The sequence below is a fragment of the Podarcis erhardii genome (assembly GCF_964252035.2).
Source record: "Podarcis erhardii genome assembly, chromosome: 4".
NCBI lineage: Eukaryota > Metazoa > Chordata > Lepidosauria > Squamata > Lacertidae > Podarcis > Podarcis erhardii.
Genome location: NC_138508.1, coordinates 79,294,787 through 79,316,239, shown reverse-complemented (window position 1 = coordinate 79,316,239; position 21,453 = coordinate 79,294,787). Strand labels below are relative to the sequence as shown.

General features: G+C 42.2%; 2 protein-coding genes across 3 annotated transcripts in view; one reads left to right on the top strand and one right to left on the bottom strand.

Moving 5' to 3' along the window:
• Positions 1 to 21,453, bottom strand: part of SLC5A7 (solute carrier family 5 member 7) — a 456,597-nt gene that overhangs the window by 423,053 nt on the left and 12,091 nt on the right. The gene's annotated exons all lie outside the window — the stretch shown is intronic.
• ST6GAL2 (ST6 beta-galactoside alpha-2,6-sialyltransferase 2) overlaps positions 459 to 21,453 on the top strand; it is a 49,138-nt gene continuing 28,143 nt past the window's right edge. The window contains exons 1-3 of one of the 2 annotated variants that reach the window (XM_081858154.1): positions 459 to 609; positions 9,308 to 9,401; positions 17,532 to 18,533. In XM_081858154.1, the coding sequence (XP_081714280.1) occupies positions 9,329 to 9,401; positions 17,532 to 18,533 (1,075 nt within the window). In that variant the 5' untranslated portion in view covers positions 459 to 609; positions 9,308 to 9,328. Of the gene's footprint in view, positions 610 to 9,307; positions 9,402 to 17,531; positions 18,534 to 21,453 lie in introns of those variants that run through there. The other variant, XM_081858155.1, reaches the window with a different exon arrangement.

Sequence of the window (21,453 nt, the reverse complement as noted above, 5' to 3'; positions counted from 1 at the left end):
TGTAAGTTGGCATTATGTGAAGTTTGCTCTGCTGAAAATATGTATGTGTTGGGCTCTTGGTAATGTTTCTTCCCCCACCCCGGCTGAAATCATTTATGAATTTTCTACTACAGAGGATTTTTAAATTATTTATTTTTTATTTGTTTGGATAATTTTATTTACTTATTTTAGGAGTTACTATCCTATCCTTCAGATATATATTTTTCTTGGATGGCTTATTCAATAATAATAATAATAATAATAATAATAATAATAATAATAATAATAATAAACAGAGGGGGAAAATAGACATATAAAAAACTAAAGCAGCAGTTGCAACACATTGTGCCAAAATGAGAGATAAAGCTCCAACTTGAAGTCTGGATGGACGGGGAGGATGACTCCCAGTAGGTACCAAGTGAGTTTACCTGGAAAGTTTATCACGAGTTTATCATGACATCATAAGAAGGTCTGATGGCTTATTGCCACTCACCATCACTGTGACAGTGGAGGAAACCTGAAGAAAGTCTTGCAGCAATAATCTTGGGAGTATTAGCAGATGGACTTGCCTTTTCAGACTCTCTATATTCCAGGACACACTCTGTATGTGAACTTGTCTTCCACATAACTGTGAGTTCTTGGAATTGGTCTAGAACATACATTCGGTTTATAATAAGATTCTGGGCAGCTCAGTAGTGCCTTGCCAGTGCTCTATATGCCACAGACAAGGTGCTTTAGATGTAGCCATCACGTCATAATTGAAGGTAAAAAGGTAAAGGTAAAGGACCCCTGGGCAGTTAAGTCCAGTCAAAGGCAACTATGGGGTGCGGCGCTCATCTCACTTTTCAGGCCAAGGGAGCTGGTGTTTGTCCACTGGCATCTTTCTGGGTCATGTGGCCAGCATGGCTAAACCACTTCTGGTGCAACGGGACACTGTGATGAGTGCCAGAGTGCACGGAAACACTGTACCTTTCTGCCGCAGTGGTACCTATTTATCTACTTGCGCTGGTATGTTTCGAACTGCTAGGTTGGCAGGAGCTGGGACAAAGGAATGGGAGCTCACCCCGCCAGGTGGATTCAAACTGCAGACCTAACGATCGGCAAGCCCAATAGGCTCTGTGGTTTAGACCACAGCGCCACCTGTGTCCCCTCTGTAATTGAGGACAGTGGGCCAGCTGCCTTTCAAGGAAACCATTGTGATCTCATTGAGGAATCCTTGATAAGCTTCCACAGAACCCATTTCTGTACCACTTTGAAAGCCACTGGAGTAAAGTAGGAGGGGACTGTTCAAAATGCAACAGACTAAAGATGTTGCAAATGTTGGAAAGGGGATATCGAAAACGCAGCTATATTTTTACAATATATGGTACGAAGCAGCTCTAAGTAGGTAGTATTTCTGGAGTTAAGAGACTGAGACTGCAATTCTTTATTCACTTATCTGGCATGAATATACATTGAACTCAATGAGGCTTACTTCTGAATAGACATGCATAGGATTACGTTGCCGGAATTAAAAAGGAGAAGACGACGATTATGCTTTGCCTTCAGAAAAAGTGGGAAACAGCCTACTTCCTTCAGCAACTTTCTGAGCTACAAACAAGGTAGACAGGTAAATAATTTTTCAAAATAGAGAAATGTGGGGAGATTCCACTTCCTGTATCATGCCAGGTAGTTGGAATGTGCATTCTCTGCAATAACTACCCTTTGGAGCCAGGCCAATGTTAATAATCTGGGGCTTCTGTCAGCTGTTCTGGTCCTATCTAATTCCTGTCACTTGCTTTTGATGAGCCAAAACTCCATTTATCCCTGAGCGTTCACCATGCTGACTAGCGATGATGAGAGTTGGGATTCCGCAATTGGTGGGCACTAAGCTAGTTACCCCCTGCAGTATTCGTTATAAAAACAAAAGTAGTTAAAGAGGTTTTTCCTAACAGCAACAAGTATTTGAGGTAATGTAGTATTATTATTATTATTATTATTATTATTACTACTACTACTACTACTATTTTATTTATACCCCTGCCATCTAACTGAGTTGCCCCAGCCACTCTGGGTGGCTTCCAAGACATATAAAAACGTAATAAAATATCAAACATTAAAAACTTCCCAATACAGTGCTGCCTTCAGATGTCTTCTAAAAGTTGTGTCGTTCATTATCTCCTTGACATCTGATGGGAGGGCGCTCCACAGGGAAGGCGCCACTGCCGAGTAGGTCCTCTTGCCTAGTTATAATAATAATTATTTATTATTTATACCCAGCCCATCTGGCTGGGTTTCCCCAGCCATTCTGGGTGACTCCCAACAGAATATTAAAAGCACAATAAAATGTCAAACATTAAAAACTTCCCTAAACAGGGCTACCTTCAGATGTCTTCAAAAAGTCAGACAGTTGTTTATTTCCTTGACATCTGATGGGAGGGCGTTCCACATGGCAGGAGCCACTACCGAGAAGGCCCTCTGCTTGGTTCCCTGCAACCTCACTTCTTGCAGTGAGGGAACTGCCAGAAGGCCCTCGGAGCTGGACATCCATATCTGGGCTGAACAATGGGGGTGGAGACGCTCCTTTAGGTATACAGAGACGAGGCCGTTTTAGGGCTTTAAAGGTCAGCACCAACACTTTGTATTGTGCTCTGAAATGTAATAAATTTAGTACTACTGCTCCTGGGATAGAACATACACGACGCCTCTTTACTACACTCCCCTTGGTGCTCCACAATTGCACATTTGTCACCTACGCTGGCTGGTTCCTTCAAAGCAGACATTGACACTCGATTTCTGATTCTTGTCTGCCAAACAGAGCTTGTAATCATGTCTTCCTCCACCCCCTTCTCTTTGAAATGCAATACTTTTCTAATCAAAAGACTTGTTCACTTTTCTTTTTTAATCTCTCTGGCTGAGACAAGAGGAAGAAAATAACACAGCGAGTGTAAAGTAAGCGAGGCATTTGAAATACGCTCAAAACACGCAAACAAATAACACTTCATGACTGATTGGCTTAAAGACCTTGACAACTGCTGTGACCCCCCCCCCCGCAACATCCTTTTTTAAAAAAAGAAAGAAAAAGATAATGCAATCTGAAGCCAGAACTTAAGAAAGTGCATTAACACTAGAAACTATTTGGATGGCATAATTTAGTCCTGGAGTGCATGAAGTAGAAATTAAAGGAGAGTGTACTTTTGAGAATGTGAGGTGTTTCAGACACAGGTCTTCCTAGCCCGACCTTGGAAATGCTGAGGAAATGCGACCTTATGCATTAAAAGCGGGTGCACTACTGTGAACACCTTTTTCTGTTATTCGCAGGAGCTTGAACTTCAGCAGTTATCACTTGGGTAGTGATGGGAAAACTCCTCTAAGTCTGTTCCAGAATTAATGTGGGGTTGGGGATGATTGTTGTTGTTTAGTCGTTTAGTCGTGTCCGACTCTTTGTGACCCCATGGACCAGAGCACGCCAGGCACTTCTGTCTTCCACTGCCTCCCGCAGTTTGGTCAAACTCATGCTGGTAGATTCCAGAACACTGTCCAACCATCTCATCCTCTGTCATCCCCTTCTCCTTGTGCCCTCAATCTTCCCCAAGATTAAGATACTGCTACTGCCTTGGCCGTGGTCCAGCGGCCCACCCATCCCATCAGATGTCTATATGCAGGGAGAAGGCTCAAACTGTGGTCAGAGGAGTTCAGAGTCATTCACACCATTATGCCCTGAATGATACCATTTTGTGTTTGAAGGGGTCTAGAGGCCTAGTGGAAAGCCTATTTTAGGATGTACTACGTGGTCTAAATGCCTCTAAAACAAAAACAAGTGTGAGATCACGGTGGCCATTTTGGGTGCTGCAATCTTGCACAGTGGGCTCTCACTCTTTGGGGGGCCATGATCTCTTGTGGCACCCCAAAACACACCTCCCCAAAAAGCGCTTTTTCAGGATGAGGGTGAGGCCTGGGTCACATGACTTGGCTGGGAGTGCGTCCCTGTTTTGGGTCTGAAAAGTTTGGACGGTGTGAAGAAAACCAGATACCAAAATGAGGCCCAAATACCCTCAAGTGACCTGCCTGGGTGTTAAAATTGTCAGATGATGCCCTGTTTGCAGTACAGTCATACTTCGGAAGTCAAACGGAATCCATTCTGGAAGTCTGTTTGACTTCCAAAACGTTTGGAAACCAAGGCGCAGCTTCCGATTGGCTGCAGGGAGCTCCTGCAGCCAATCAGAAGCAGCAAAACACACGTCGGACATTCGGGTTCCAAAGTGTGTTTGCATACTGGAACACTCACTTCTGGGTTTGCGGCGTTCAGGAGCCAAAACCTTTTGACTCGTAAGGCATTCGACTTCTGAGGTATTACTGTACTACCATTCTACGTGGTCCAAAGGGTTGTGGTAGCTCATGAGAGGTCCTTCTCTGTGGCTTCCTGCAAGGCGTATTTTACCCCACCATTGTATGCTTTTTGGCAAGTGGTAAAAACAAACCTGTACTCAGGCCTTTGGATATCTATCCTTCTGCATTACTCTTCTGGACTTGTGCTTTGTTAACTCTGTTATTGGTTAGTTTTGTGGGTTTATTTTATGTATTTAATGATAATTTGTATATAATTTTTGTAACCCACCATGGGATTATTTAGGGAATTGGGGGCGCTATATATACAAATAATAAATCAGTAATAAAACGGTTTTCAGAGCTCCAATTCATGAAAACAACAACAGGGTAGAAGTAAGCACTGCTTGTTTGCCTCAAGTTGTATGTTAGGGATATTCTTTGAGTCATCTAGAATCACAGGGTAGCCACCAAACAAATAATAACATATCATGCCTAAAAGAACTGGGGGGCAGGATAAGAATTGCAACATAATCAGTGTCTCCCCTTTCTGTAAAAGCTGGGATATTTCATCATCCTCTAAGTGCTTTGATCCACACCAAGCCTAGCAAGCAAAAGGTTGTTTTTTTGGTGCATGTAAGTGTGCAATTTGCTCTTCTATTTCTATTAAATATGGATGGCTAACCCTCAGTTTGGGGGCCTGATCTAACCCTCAGAGGTTTCTGCTGTTCCAATCAATAGTGTTCTGTATCCACGATTTCTGTTGCTTGCGCAGTGGTTTGGCATATTGGAGCTGGGAAGCTCACTGCTAATTGCAGACTGTCTAGGCTGCAGTCCTGTGCCCATTAATTTGGGAGTAAGGGCCATTGTTGAGTAGACACATACAGGACAGTGTTGTTACTCGCTGTGGTTCAACCCCTCATGCTAGGGAATGTTTGGAGGAGTCAATTTACTGTGTAGGTGGATACATTCGATTGACAAAAGGGTTTCAAATCTGAGCTTGTGCAAAACGTACTATACATTCAGCCTCATCTGATTTTGTTTACTTTGAGCATCATGTGCAAAGGTTAGTGCAGCCAGCTGCCAATTAATCACCAACCCACCCACCCACCCACCCGGAAATTAAACCGCATAGAATCAGATCAGGGCATCTAGGATACTCATTTGCACTGAGAGAACTGTAGCTTCAGGAATTGAGCATGGGAGATTAAAGCAGTGACTGTCTGGTGGGTGTATCTGCAGTGTTGGTGCCTGAGAATTCTGGAATGGAAATTGTATTGCATGCTGATGAAAAATGCTGTTCTCAGAAAAACATACCCTTAGGCATGTTTTGTTTGAAAATATGTCATTATACTGCATGTAATTCCATATCAGTATGGGAACAGTGACATTTACTGTATCTGCAGGCTGCAGCTTGAGTATTTCCTGTGCCTTACCCCCCCCCCCTTTTTAACAGTAATCAATCATTGCTCATTTCAGAAATTTCAAAGTATGAGCTCAGGAGTCTATGACACGTGCAGTTAATGGTTCGACATGCACATCTGTCTCAAGCAATAAACTTTAGAAAGTCTTCTGAAAAGTTTTTGCTTATGTATCATCCATCCACTCCAAACATAAAAGTATGTTGCTTGAGACATTTTTTTAAAGGAGCTTAAAAGTAGACAACATGGAAAAACATTTTCCGTTGTGAATTGTAATAATGTGATGTTTAAATACTGCATAAATTCATAACAGTTAACCCTTCTTATGTAATCAGGAACTTCCGAAAAATCTATGTCACTGATAGCGCAGTTAATAAATCTTTGAATTGACTTGTAAACATTAAACCAGAAAGCAGTACTTTTTAAAAAGGTACTGTTACGAACATTTTCTTGGTGCTTAATCAGGACTTCAGCCCTTTATAGCCAACACTTTTAGAATACTGTACCACAATACGAAAGAGAGAAATGAAAAACGACGCTTATAATAGTTTTAAATCAATCTCTCTCCCTTTTTCCAGTTCAGTAGTTTTAATCATTCTTCGAGTCATAAAAATGTTAGCTTGGAAGTAAGTTTCATCTGTGGCCAAGTAGCTATGGATTCTAACTTGGTGCTTAAATATCTGGCTGAAATGTATTTTACCTAATAAAAATTATTTGAATCACAATTGGTAACCCAGTCCATTTTTATTTAAGTAGCTGAGGGAAAACTGTGCATAAGGATTTAATATCAGCAGGAACAGAATACTGCATGTTTTCCTTCTCACAGTGAAGTTAGAAAGACTCTTCACTGTTTTCTGCTGCTGCTGCTTGTTTGGTGATCACTTGTAGCCAAATAAGATTGTTTTCCATAGACATGGTTTTAACAGTGAGTCCGTAAGTGACTGTGGGGGCCAATTCTGGATCCGCACATCCTTCCACAGTGGGGACGTTGGTTTCCAGACGGGAGCTGATCATGGTGAGGGTTTGCCAAGCGTGCCTTCCTCTTAGCACGTTTCTCCCTTTCTTCCTGAGTTCAAGTGTCTTCAAAGCCCATGACACCTTTGGTAAAGGCTGTTCTCCAACTGGAGTGCTCGCAGGCCAGTGTTTCCCACTTGTCAGCATTTATACTACAGTTTTTTAGATTTGCCTTGAGAGGGTCTTTAAACCTCTTTTGTTGACCATCAGCATTACGCTTTCCATTTTTAAGTTCGGAATAGAGTAGTTGCTTTGGGAAATGATAATCTGGCATCTGCAGATGACCAGTTCAACAAAGTTGATGTTGAAGAAACATTGCTTCAACACTGGTGATCTTTGCTTCTTCTGGTACACTGGCATTAGTTCACCTGTCTTCCTAAGTGATGTGTAAAAATTTTCAGAGACACAATTGATGAAATACCGTATTTCGAGGAGTAATACTTTAAATATGAAGTGTGTCTGCATCCTGAACCTCTGGTTCCCTGGGACATCTCCAGGCTCCCCTGTGACAGCTGCCCCATGGCTCAACCCCGTGTCCTGATAGGTGTTTTGTTAACTTTAATTCTTTGGAATAGTATAAACAAGTCTAGAGACGGAGGGGCAGGACTTACAGGCTGGGATGTTCATTTGCATGTAAAGGGCTCCTTGCCTCCCCTCTCATGTGTCATTAGGTAATTCCTCTTGTTCTCGACTTCAGATATAAACTGTTATAAATTGGGAGTAATGACGATCCACCTCAGAGGCTTGTTGAGAGGGCAAACGCAGAGTAGATGGTAAAGCACCTTTCCAGTTGAAATGCTATATAAAATAAGCAGTAGCATCAGCACTCCAAACACAATAGAGATGATGAAGCTCCTTTCAGTATGAAATGTTATATGAAATTAGCTGTAGTCTCTTCAAATGCCAACCAGCAAAGTCTTTGTGCTTACTGTAACTTCACCTCTTCCCCATTATGCTCCTTCCTGAATGTTCTTTTCCCTGCGTCACTTTTTTCTTCTTTTCATTTTTCTTCCCCATATTTCTGCCTGTCCCCCTCTTAAGTAATACTATGCTTGTACCACTCCCCCCACCCTTCTTTTTCAAAGAGGAAAGGTATGTCAGCCATGGGCCTGGATCAGGCATACATATCTGGGCTAAATAATCTTTTCTCCTTAGCATGCCCAGAAGTCTGAAAAACCCAGTATCTTAAATCACTGTTTGAAGTTAGGTTAGGATCCTGGCTTGTTCCAAACTTGGTAACCATAGTTTCCAGTGTAAATGTGCAAGGAAACTATGGATAATTTTTTAAAATCCCTGGTTTGTCGTAGCATACTGAGCATAGCTGTCAACTTACAGATTTGAAAATAAGAGACCAGCAGCCTTGAAAATAAGGGATCAGCAGCCAAAATAAGGGATTTTCAAAGCACAGGTATGTTCAACTTCTGAGCCCCTCCGAGCCAAAGGCACAAAGCCCAGCCAGCAGCCAAATGAAGCCACAAGCGGTGGTTCCCACAGCGCAGCAACCCGGCAAAGGGGATGCAGCAAGGAAAACCACTGTCGCCTCTCTGCTGGGAAGCGCTGAGCAAAGGCGAGTCCCCAGGCAACGTGGCCGATTTGATTGGCACAAGGCATGCAAGCTCCATCCCCCAGTCGTTCTTAGACTCTTTATTGGGTGAGCAACACAGTTGGAGCCTCCCTCCTCCCTGGCCAGCAGGGAGGGAGGGAGAGGAGCTGCTTCCTTTGAAACCTGGGTAATTTAAGGGACATCATCAACAAGGGACAGCAGCGGGAAAAGGCGCTGGGATAAGGGACTTTCCCGCCAAATAAGGGACGGTTGACAGCTATGATACTGAGTGGAGAGATGCAGTGCAAGAATGGCCTACATGGACCATATCTCAGCTTATACATCAGAGCTGAGCCTTAAAGTGCTTGTATTGAGATCCTCTTGCAAACACCACTAGGTTGGTGGCCTGGAGGAGACGTACAATAACACAGCCCCACCTGCAGACAGAGCTACCTTTTGCGGCTTAGCTCCTTGAGGTTTAACTGGCATCCCTTCATTTTAGGAAAGGGGGTGGGGGAAGAAAGTAATCGCCTAGGCACCAGCCCAATAATATCATCATTTCTAGTAACTGAATTGCTGTCTTTCTGAACCTTTACATGTCGGGATTTGTATCCCATCCCAAGAAATTCTTAGACTCAGACATGGAGAGCTCATCCCAAAATTACTTATTTGAATTGAAGGTGTGTTTTAACATAAAAAACCTGAAGATGAAGCATTAGAAATTTGAAGACTGTCAAATGTTGCATTGATTGCATTGGAGACAGACTTTTTATACTATAATAGTATACAAATTGGTGGCGGCAAAGAAAATGATACCAGAAGTGAAGTTGTTTTGTTGTGTATTTTTGGAAGCAACATTGTTAACAAGTTTTACCATCACAAACCCGTTACCATCCAGCTTAGTTTTTGAAGGTATTCATTTCAAGTTAAAGTTTGTAGATTATTTCCCTTTCCCACCAACCCCACTATGGATCTTTTGCTTAAAGTAGCCTTAATCATTTGCTTTCCCTAGCCTTTGTTCAGCATCCTCTTTTGCTCCTTGTAGAACCATGTGTAGGTGTGCATAATGAAGACTAAAGGCCCTGCAAAGAAAATTGCCTCTTTTGCACAGGTTTCTGAAAGAAAAAGACTGAAAAAAGGTATGTTTCTAGAGAAATGTCTGCTAGAACAACTCTTGACTAAAACCATTGTGAAAATGAGGGAAGAATTGTTATGATTTGAGTGGGCCTCCTCTTTGCGCCATTTCTATGCTCATGATTTATAGACATGCTGCATGGTTGCAAAGAATTCTAACCAGGTAGGAGCCACGACTAAATCCCAGTGGCTTGTGTTAGGCTACATATACAACTGCATCACATGCAGAAGAAAGCCTTCTTGATCAGATGCTGGCTTAAAGTACTAAAATCGCTCAGCCATGTGTGAAACTGTGCCAGAAAAGAGAAAATGTATGCATTTTTCCTTGAGAAGGCCAAATAAAATATCCCAGCTGGTGTTCGTTGGCTTGTCATCAGCAATTTAGCCTTATTATATGTTGTTTTTTGTTTATTAAGTTATACAAAAGAAAACAGTGTTAAAAGTCTTAAGAATTTCAGGTTTTTCATAATGCTTTATGCATCACCAAGCAACAAAACTGATATTTATCTTTAGTTTTGGCAAGCTTCCTCATAGATCAGAGGTGGCAGTAAAAGTTTAAATAAGAATTCAAATCAGAGTTGCTGATTATATGTCTGGTGGCTGTCGCACAATTGCATTTGGAGTGTCTAGGACCCACAGCAATGGGCTCATGACCTCCTGATTTTCTTGTGGAGTGTTAAGTTGTGGGTGAACATATCAGATGACACAGCAATTCTTCAAACACCTCTTGTTTATTCACAGAACAGAACAGAACTGAACTGAAGGGTTCAGCCAGCCTGCTTACATAGAGCTCCACTAGAACGCAACAGTAACCATTTTCTGTAACTATCCAATCAGTGAACGTCACTTTCTATCCCTTATTTGCATATGTGGACCTAAACTATCTACAGTATCCCCCTGGTGGCCCAGGGTGAGAACTTCAGTACATAACATGGAGTGTTTTTGGTTTTTTTTAATGACTATGGTCCGATATGGTTTCTCTTTGTGGAGCTATGCAGCTGTAGCAGCCCCACCAAAAGCATGATATATATATAATCAAAGCTACAGTAGTAAGCATCTGTTTTTCACTGATATATTATTATTTACTTAGTCATCTGAAAGTTCACTAGAGTGCAAGGTCTGAAACATTAACACAACAGACTGTGTGACATAAGCATCACTATTAGATATTAGCGACTATTCTAAATCCTGTATTATTGCAATTGAGATACTAAAGCTTATATTATAATATTTGTCTGAAGGCACACTAATGCAAGTAAGGCAAAGAGGATTAGAAGAGAATATTAAACTTTGAAATAATATTTTCCAGAATTAACTCCAAAGCAAGTATCTGATTAATCTTATATTGCTTTATGAGCCACCAGCAACCTGTTGAACAGCAGAAGGACTAAAAGGTACAAAGAGAAAAGGAACTGGGCTGATATTTAAAATATTTGGTACAATTTATGTGTACTTAGCAGTTTTATTCTAGAGAATAGCAGCGCTAGCAGTGCAGTCCTCTGTATGTTTCTTTGGATGCAAGTCCCACTGTGTTCAGCGGAGCTAACTACCTAGTATGTGTGCTAGGAATGATGCTTAGATTTCTATAAGGGGGGGGGGAATGAGGTGTCTTTGGCCATATGACCCTGAATCTTTGTTCCTTGAGCCTTAGTGGTGAAGTAAGGACACTCTGTTCAAGCACAGAGGTTATGAGCAGTTCCCTGGGAGGGCAGAGGGGGAGAAATCCCAGGGTTGCACCATGTTCAAACTTAAGTTCCACAGAGGAACTTACGGTCTTCAAACAAAAACATCTTGGAGGTGTCGGGCCACAGAGAGGTTAGGAGCCAGGGCTTTTTCGGCTGTGGCTCTGATCTGGTGGAATGCTCTGTCACAAGAGACTAGGGCCCTGCGGGACTTGACATCTTTCCGCAGGGCCTGCAAGACAGAGCTGTTCCACCAGGCCTGTGGCCAGGGCACAGCCTGACCCCCTCCTTTGGCAATTCTCAAGAACTCTAGCCCAATGGTTGCCATTAATTTGATTTGAATTAATTTTATAATGAAATGATTTTAGAATGTTGTATTATTTTACTGTTGTTAGCCGCTCTGAGCCTGGCTTTGGCTGCGGAAGGGCGGGATATAAATAATTTATTATTCTTATTCTTATTAAGTTTTCAACCAACCTTTGAAAGTGCAGACTTAAGAAACAGCAGTACTTGACTGTTTAAAATACTGTGAATTCAGGGCATACGAAGTTGAATCAGCATTAACAGGTTAAGATTAATAGGTTAAGGAGGAAGAAGAGTGGTGATGCACAGGTCAAGGTAAGTTTCACTTCCGTTTTTTCAACCCATGCTCTGTTGTGAGCAAACAAACTTGCGCCACAGCATGGAACCCAAAAACACACGTCTTTCGGTCTGGCGGTTTGGCACAGCCAGAGCATGGGATCCAATATGGGACATCTGAGATGGGGATCAGAAGCTGGGGAGCCTTCTGTCAATCCAGAATGTCCCACTTAAAAAGGAGCCCCTGGAATATATGCAAGTTCAATCCCTGCCATCTTCAGATAAGGCTGTTAATGAACCCTGGAGAGCTGTTGCCAGCAGTCAGTGTAGACCACAGCTTTCCAAACTTTTCATGCTGGTGACACACATTTTAGACATGCGTCATTTAGTGACACAGTAATTCAGTTTTACTAGCAAACCAGACATACTAACCCAGACATAGGCAAACTCTCGCCCTCCAGATGTTTGGGACTACAATTCCCATCATCCATGACCACTGGTCCTATTAGCTAGGGATGATGGGAGTTGTAGTCCCAAACATCTGGAGGGCTGGAGTTTGCCTGTGCCTGAACTAACCCCTTCTTTCCAGCCCTGGGAGGAGCGCAGGGAGTGTTTGCGCGACACAACCACACACTGAAGCCAACACACTAATGTGTCGCGACACACAGTTTGGAAAGCTCTGGTGTAGACAGTAGCAAGCTGGAGAGAGCAATGGCCTGACTTCCTATACTGCAGCTTCTTATCTTCCGATTCCCATTTTACAGATGGGAAGTAGAGGTTGACAATGACTTGCCCAGTGAGTGCTGTATATATGGCAGATGTGTGTTCCATATCCTAACCCAACTCTCCATCACTGCACCACAGTTGTATTCTGTAAGCAAAAATTTTTATCTTCCATTTAGAAGACTTAGCAGAATTTGTTTGAATTAATGACTAAAACTTTGTAACTGCTGGTATGTAACTTTTGGAATGATGATTTCCAGTGCTCTCGTGGCTGGAAACCTTAGAAATTTTGTCTTGGAAAGCAATTTCGTTTGTTGCTCTCAGCTGCGGTTACCTCTGTTGATGCAGAGTAATGTAGCAAGAGCAAATATTTGTATAGCAAAGAAAAGAAACCTTTATTCTAATCATGCTGAGAGCAGATATAAAATGAGTTATTGCATATGGAGTGTGAAACTTTGTAAGGGGCTATAATATCTTATTTCTAATGGCCACGTCTTGCACCCAGTCACAGAGGTACACATAACTTTCTGAGACCACAGATTTATTTATCCTGTCAAAATGTTTTAAAACTCCTCATTTTTGCTGTTTATTATGTTTCTTTAAATACGGTGTCTGGAGTCAAACACAAAATCCATCCCAAGCTATGCACACTCATTTGTGCAGGTGTGATTAGTGCAGTTCGTAAAAACGCTGCTATAGGCCGTTTCTGACGTTGAATGGTTCATTCATTACCAATAACTCCTTCTCCCAGCAGCCATTTCTGGTTGTAATATACCATAGAATACTCCTGCAGTCATGCACAGTTACACATGATGTCAGAGCAGAGGAACGTGCTGCTTTGAGCAGCAGTTTTTCAATTCATCTGCTCCTCTAAATTGAATGAAGTAGGCTGAGAGAAATCAGTTCCATAGGAGATCAAAAAATGGCTTAACAGTTTCTTGCTTGTACTCCCAAATTAATAGTCTCGCTGTGCCAATTCACTTGTGTTGCCTTTCAACTACGGAGTGCTTAATAACACTACTGTTAACATTTCAAATACATGTGGACAAATACCTGGTGGGTTGTGTGATAGAGGATTTTCTTTTCCATTGAGAAGTTGGGGTACAGAAGTTGGGGTAAAGGGTTAGACAATAGTTCCTCTCCTGCAGACATATTTACCTGTGGCAGCTTTAGGGCAGATGGCAGTGTCTTAAAGGTACACAGATGGCTTTAATGCCAGTATCAGGAGGAAGAAGCCTCAATGGCGTATATATACCATAATTTACATGCATGCCTGATTCTTATAGCTATTGGATCCTGATATGATTGTGTCTTTCGGTTTTTAAAACAGGAGATTATTTGTTTTGTGGTGGGTTGGCGGTCTGCTTCGGACTCCAAAATTTAGCAAATATCCAGAGACATTTGATCAGTGCAACTTGCAGTGGAATCCTAGAGATGATTGTTGGTCGCAAAATTCAGCATTTGGATTTCAGGAGCCAGGATTCCATGTCGATAATAATAACTCGTGCAATTTCAAGATTTCATGTTGATGGAACAGTACTTGCCAGAGAACACAAAAGTAGTTTTGTGTATATATATGCTCAAATACCACAGAGGTGATTCCCTTGTTGGAAAAGGTTTACTTGGAAAGGAATTCCCTTGAACCTCTTGTACCACAATGATACATTTGCATCACTCCTATTCGTTGCAGCATAACTTTCTGGTGGATTGGGCTCATAGTTTTTTATTTGAAAATTTAGCTCATCTCCTTGGCTAGCAGAACTCTCATGCTCACGTGGTGTTGCCTGCTGGCCTGCTTCCTGAAGAAGGGCTGAATCACAGATGCATGTTGAGCACTTGCAGTCCTAACCTCCTGATCTGAGTGCTGGAGGGGATTAGTAATTGACAGAGTCACCGTCAACCTGGTGAGAAAGTTCCTCCTCCACTGTTGAGGCTTTGCCAAGCCACGTGCGGAGATCCCACCTGTGGAAATCTGTGAAGTGGGGTGTGGTGGGTTTCTGCTGGCTTTCGATCTGCTGGATCCATAAGAAGAAGAAGAAGAGTTTGGATTTGATATCCCGCCTTTCACTCCCTTTAAGGAGTCTCAAAGCGGCTAACATTCTCCTTTCCCTTCCTCCCCCACAACAAACACTCTGTGAGGTGAGTGGGGCTGAGAGACTTCAGAGAAGTGTGACTGGCCCAAGGTCACCCAGCAGCTGCATGTGGAGGAGCGGAGACTCGAACCCGGTTCCCCAGATTACAAGACTACCGCTCTTAACCACTACACCACACTGGCTCTCCATAGCCCCAGGGATCTCCCAAAGGGCCTGATAAAATAAAGCCCACCTTCTGTGCTGGCTTTTAGAACTGGCAGATGCTACAGTGGACTCACCACTCTGCTCCCAGATGGGTTAGAATTGCTGTGTTCCTCTCTGATCCTCCAATTACCCACACTGACTCACAGGCTGTGAACTGGCCCCACTTTTTTGGGGGGGAGGGAGTCTGCAATGATATGAAACCTCTCTGTGGTTTTTGATACATGTAGATCATTACCGGATGATGCGATCTGCAAGTGATGAAGACTTACATGTGAACAGGGATTTTAGAAATAAAATAGTTTTGTACCCATTCCCCCTGAGACTGGAGGAAGCTGACGGGCAGAATCACCCCATGGGCTAGTTTTTAAGCACAAAAGCAGCCAGGTGTGGGCTGGCTAAGATTATTGGGGCAGCACCCCATTCACCCCAATGGACCAGCCTCCACTGGCTTGAGGGATTTGTTTTGGGTTTGCCTTGAGGTTTTTGCTATGTTAGGTTTGAGGGAAAACGACTGGTACTTTTTGGGTTGTGCTTTTATAAATCAGATCCTGGTTTGTAACTGGATGCTCTTTTATAACCGTTTGCTAAAAGTTATTTCAAAAGAAAAATTAATGCTATGTCGAATAATAACAAAAACAAAACAAAGCAGTACCATGGGGCGAAGGTTCAATACAAATGGCAGTATCGAACTGCATAGTGCTAGCAATGTATTAGAGAACTCAGAGTGAATTATGCTGCTTGTGCGTGAACGTTGGCTGCGAATTGTTCCATTATATGGCACCGAAACGGAGAGTTGACCTTTCGTAACACTCAGTCTGTGCAAACCTGAAGCGTATATTGTGTTGATTTCTAGCTTGTTTCATAATTTCTGTCTGCTTTCCCTTCTGTTCTTTCAGTTTTCTGTTTTTTATCAGCTTTCTCAGATCAGTTGCTTTTAGATGATCTGCACACCTACATGAGATGGGCAAACACAGATCAGCTGTTGCATGGATATGCGCTTAAAAGGAAGGCAGAAAATTTACTTAAATGCTCTGTTTTGCACTGGAGGCAATTGCCTTCTGCGCCAAAATGTGTGCCCAGGCATGTGCCTCAATGTCACAGAATAACGCCTTTTTAACAATCTCTCATCTCTGCCTGAACTCACTGATGAAATACACCTTTTCCTCTCTTAACTTGTGCAGGGATGTCCAGGTGTAATTGTATCGTGTAAATTTTATTTTTCTTCTAAGATCAGTTGCGTTCTCAAAAAGCAGTGGCAGAGAGTAACTCCTGGCAGTCTCTAGTTCAAAGAAAGGGTTCTAATTATATGATGGGGAAGTATTAAAAGCCACATAACAGCTGCAATGCAGTGTGTCTGTGCTTTGAAGAGAAACTTCCTTTGCTTTATGCTGGAAAGGTTCTTTAATTCCTCATACCACCAGAACTTTTTCCACCCAGGTTGCAGAGTTTTCCCATCAAGTTTGAATTCCCAACACCATGGGAATGTCTGGCCACAGAATTCACAACCCCTGCTAACCCTGAGACGAACTTCCAATTGAAAAGCTGCAATATCCTCCCTCCCTTTCTCTTGAGGAAAGAAAAGGGCCTATTTAACATAACAGTGCCTAACGTAGAACATCAACTTGAACCGTCCTGACCTCATAGCTGTGTGTCTTTATATGCTTTTTCTTAGCAATGGAGAACCTTGACAATACAAAGTCCTGAAAGAGAGGAAAGTTTGAAAAGGATAAAGACTCTTCTTCCACTCAGCTCGCCTCCTGTAATAAATAGGAGGCCTAGTTTAGAGACATTAAAAGTGCCTTCTGTTGCAAAACAATGGGAGTTGTGACACAGGGGCTGCAGTCAGCCACTTGAATAGGATCAAAGGAGGATGAAAGCTCCTTCAGCAGCACAGTATTTTCACTAGAGAATATCCTTTGTTTTAATGCAAGCTAAGAATCATGCGGTTGATTCTTGGGAGTCTTAAGGAAGCATAACTGCCACACTGCCACTTATTTAGGATACCAGAATTGTCATAAAAAAAACAACTCCTAATAATAGTTAACATTTATATTCCTTTCTTTATGTGTGCTTCTTTGGCATAACACTTTCAACATCCCTGAGATGCAGGATGGTTTAATCCCTAAATTGCAAATTGAGACAATGGCTTGCATAAAGCTACAGTACCTTGGTGACTGAAATTCTGGACTAAAATTTGAACCAGGGAATTTTTTTTATTCATAGCTGTGCCTATTAACCTGCTCTTGCCTTCAATCTGAAATTCAGAAAAGAACCTGCATGGGGACTGTGCTAGATATGTTAACTGTTCTGAGATATACAGTATTCTGTCTTGATGAGACTAAATTAGATTTTCTTCAGACCTGTTTTAGCCCTTGAATTCTGCCATTTGTATAACTTCTACAAATGAGTCAAAACCCCACTGTGATAAAATGTCTTAAACCTGCAGAGCACTGTGGACACATGTCTCATGTGGAATAGTAAAGATTTGCATGGGCCCTTCGGTTCCATAAATGTATGCATAAGTGTGTGTGTGTGTGTGTGTGTGTGTGTGTGTGTGTGTGTGTGTATACCCTTGTTTGAAAGTTTGAAGCTGATTGTCACTTGTCAATATAAATTTTAGTTCAGCATGAGTTGATTTGGCTGTGGTTTGCAGAGCAGCATGCAAAATGTGCTTAAAGAGGGACATTATGCCATAAATATCCTAGGTGTGATATCTGTTGTTGAGGAAAACAATTTACCTACTGATAAGTGTTCCTACGTTGCATAGTTTTCGACACATTATCATTGACCTTAGAGTTGTTTGTTTCTGTCCTTGAGAGACGTTCTTTGCTAATACTGAATCTTCTTATTCCAGGTTTGATGCTCCTTCACTGGGCCTTTAGCATACGGCAGAATAGGCACAGAGTTGCCATGAAACCTAACTTGAAGCAATGGAAACAACTCATGCTGTTTGGAATATTCGCGTGGGGTCTCCTGTTCCTGGTTATCTTCATCTATTTCACAGATAGCAACACGGCTGAAGCAGTTCCAAGCTCCTTCTCCTACACTGAGACTAAAAGGCTTTTGCCCATTCAAGGCAAACAGAGAGCTATCATGGGAGCCATGCACGACCCGTCCTTCTCTGATACAGCTGATGAGAACGATCTGCTTCTCAGCAAAGACGTCTCGGGTTCACTCAAATCGGGGACTGGGAGCGTTAAAAGATGGGCTGACCTAGATAATGGCTTTGAAAGTGAAGAGGAATTTTTCCCTCCCCAATTAGGAAGAAAATCAAAAAGTGCTTTCTATCAAAGGTCTGGTGATTATTTATTTGCTGCTGGTCAGCGTCGGTCACAGAGCAGTATTCAGAGAATAGGGAGATTAGTCTCAGCAGAGGGGGCGGATCAGAAGAGCAATGCCTTGCAGGATAATTGGCTCCCTCAAAGGAAGAAAAAGAAAAGACATGCAAGACACAGGAGAGGCCAGATGTTTGAAGAGTCCAATGAATGGGATGGAGTATATTCCACAATGTCGAAATCTTTCCTCTACAGGCTTTGGAAAGGGAATGTCTCCTCTAAGATGCTTCTCCCTCGCCTACAGAAAGCAAGGAAAGGTTACCTGGATACTAATAAGCATAGGGTGCACTTCAAAGGGAAGCGAAACCTCAAGTTGACTTCAGAGCAACTCCTCTGTGAGCTCAAGGCACGTGTGGACGTCAGGACCATCGATGGCAAAGAAGCTCCCTTTTCTATCCTCGGATGGGAAAGGAGGGTCCCCAAAGTTTCTCTGAGCAAGCTGTACCCACGTGGGTTTGGTAGCTGTGCTGTCGTCATGTCCGCTGGCTCCATCCTGAACTCTTCTCTAGGGGATGAAATAGGTGAGTGGAAGGATCTCGACAAAATGTGCAAAACCATGCACATGTGGACCAGGACTGTCCATAATAACATCTGATAGGTCAGATCAAGGCCTATAAGCAGGCCGGGAGTCCAATAGCCCTCCTCACTCATTCCCCAGAAAATGGTATGCAGAGGCATACTTCCTTTGAAGCTGGGAGCCACATATAGCCAGCATGATTTGTAGCCAATGATGGACTTAATCCCCCATTAATTTGACCACCGACCTTTTCAAGTCACCTGAGCTAGTGACCATCAGTGTCTCTTATGGCAGTGTATTCTATAAATTAACTAGATTGTGTGCTTGGCGTTTCAAGAAGATGTTAGTAAAATCCTTCACCCAAGGCTCCTGAGTGAGCTTAGCAGTCGTGGGATAAGAAGACAGGTTCTCTTATGGATCAGTAACTGGAAGCGGAAGCAGAGAGTAGGAATAAATGGGGAATTCTCGTACTGGAGGGGTATAAGAAATGGGATTTTCCCAAGGATGTGCTCTTTAACTTGTTCCTAAATGACATGGAGTTAGGGTTGAGCAGTGAGGTGGGTATTAGGAGGGAGCAGGCATTAAAATAAAACGACAAACAGGGTTAATTGTGAGCAAGTGTAAAATAATGCAAGAAATTATAAATCTGCACTATACCTAGATAGGATTAGGGCCACCTAATCCTGCTTGAAGGCAGGAACTTCAGTTGCTTTTAGCCGGTGGTATTTTTTACATTTATGCACGTGGGATCTGAACTGGTTGACTGTCCAGGAACGAGACTTTTGGGTTGCAATGGATAACTCACTGAAAATGTCTGTGTTGATGTGTGTGGCATCTGTGAAAAGAGTAAATTTTCATGTTAGAGATTGGGAAAGGCATTAAAAATTAATCTGCCCCATCATAATGGTGTTAGATAAATCTGCGGCTTGGAATGCTTCATACAGTTCTGGTTGCCACACCTCAAAAGCATATTGTAGAGCTAGGAAAAGCACAGAGAAGGGCAACCCAATTGATCAAGGGTTTGAGCAACTAGTGATGTTGGTTTTTAGAAATTTTGCGTATGTAAATTAGAGTAATTTGCATAAGGAAATGTTCTGATGCCCTGCAGAATAATCTAATTTAGCACTTTTATTTTACTTGTATTCAATAGACAAAATCAAAACTGCCGAACTTGCCTAATGATTTATTTACAGTTAGCATCTATTCATCATTACTTTAAGAAATGGAAAAATTTCCACAGATTTTTAGTTTATTTTTTATCTAGAAAATGTCCCTTTCCATCTTATTGGTAGAACCTTTCCCCATGTGAAACCTTTACAATATTTGAAACTTTTTAGTTTAGAAGGGTAAGTAAGTAAGTGGACTGATAGAGCTATAAAAGGTTGTGCTGAGAGTGTGGATAGAGATAAGTTTTTTCTCTCACACACCCATCATACTAAATCCCAGGGGTCATCAAATAAAGATGAAGCCAAGCTGATTGGTGTGCTTTAAATTGAGTGTGACGCTGCAGTATATTGGTCAAAAAGCCGCAGTTCCATAAAGAAGGTAAAGGTAAAGGACCCCTGGATGGTTAAGTCCAGTTGAATTCTCTTGAACTGCTAGGTTGGCAGGGACAAAGCAACGGGAGCTTACCCTGTTGCACGGATTCGAACTGCCAACCTTGCGATCGGCAAGCTTAAGAGGCTCAGTGGTTTAGACCACTGCGCCATTCATGTCCCTATGCAACAGACACTGCTGTGTGAAATGAAGGTTAGAAAATGGGACAGGAGAGCTAGCGTTATAGTCAGGAAAACTCACGTAATAAACGCTATATCTGAATGCACCCCTAATCAACACGCCTGTGTTCCATCCTGAGTGTGATCTGTTAGATGTAGACTGTGGCTAAGGAGGAAAAGGGAAGAAATGTTTTGTCACTTCAGTTCCTGAACAACAAAACAATGTTCTTCCCACAGATTCTTTAAAATGAACTCTGGGTTAATCCTCTAGAGCCATTCATATTTTCATATCCAGATAGGTTTCCTTTTAAATCTCTTATGATGAAGTAGAACTACTCTCATTATCCAACTACTTTAATAGGCTTCCTGCTCAGAACATTTGCCAAAGCTGTCCTGGTAGCTTCCAGTCAGGGTAGCTTCCAGTTTTGAAGGATAATAATCCCACTAGTTTGAAAACCTCTGAGGTGTGAGAACTCCACAGGTTCTCTCCCCTGCCTTTTCCTCACAGATAATGAAGCAAAATATTTCCTTTTTCTAGTTTGTGTTTTAAAGTGCCGTTGTCTGTCTTCCGCTTTCTACCAAACTGTGAGTACAGTATCGAAGAAGCTGTTTTGTTTGTTTGTTTTAAGGGTTTTTAGAAGGCATGTTGACCTTTACCTTGCGAAAAGGCCGAGATACCTCCGAATCAGTGACCTTTTGACGCCATAAGAAGTAACATTTTTGTCTCCCATATACCCAGTTTTAGGGGTCACTCAGTGTGCCATACGTTGTAGTTGTGGAACTCTCCAGTTGCCCACCCACAGTACTTCCAGGTCACCTCTCCCTCTCCCTAGTTGACCTAGTTTTGTTTACTAAGAAAATAATGTTCCTCTAGGCGCCCTTCTTGTTGAGTATTCATCATTTGCTTGCACAAAGCTTTTTCAAAGGTTAAGCAACGCCTGCTCTTTCTTGATAATTTATTCTGATTTGCATGCAAAGAGGTTATGAGTATTCCCATCAATTGGTCATTTATTCCACTCTTTTTAATAATTCTCCCCGCCGTGTTCCCAACAGCAAAATGCCAGTTTACTGTTGTTGTTGTTGCTGCTGCTGCTGCTACTCTTTGTTTGTTTGTTTAAAAAAAAGTGTTTTTTTGGAGTGGCGGAGCACTTTAATTGCACAAATTTAATTTTCCAGCTGAATCCCTCCTGCAAAATATTGACAATCTGG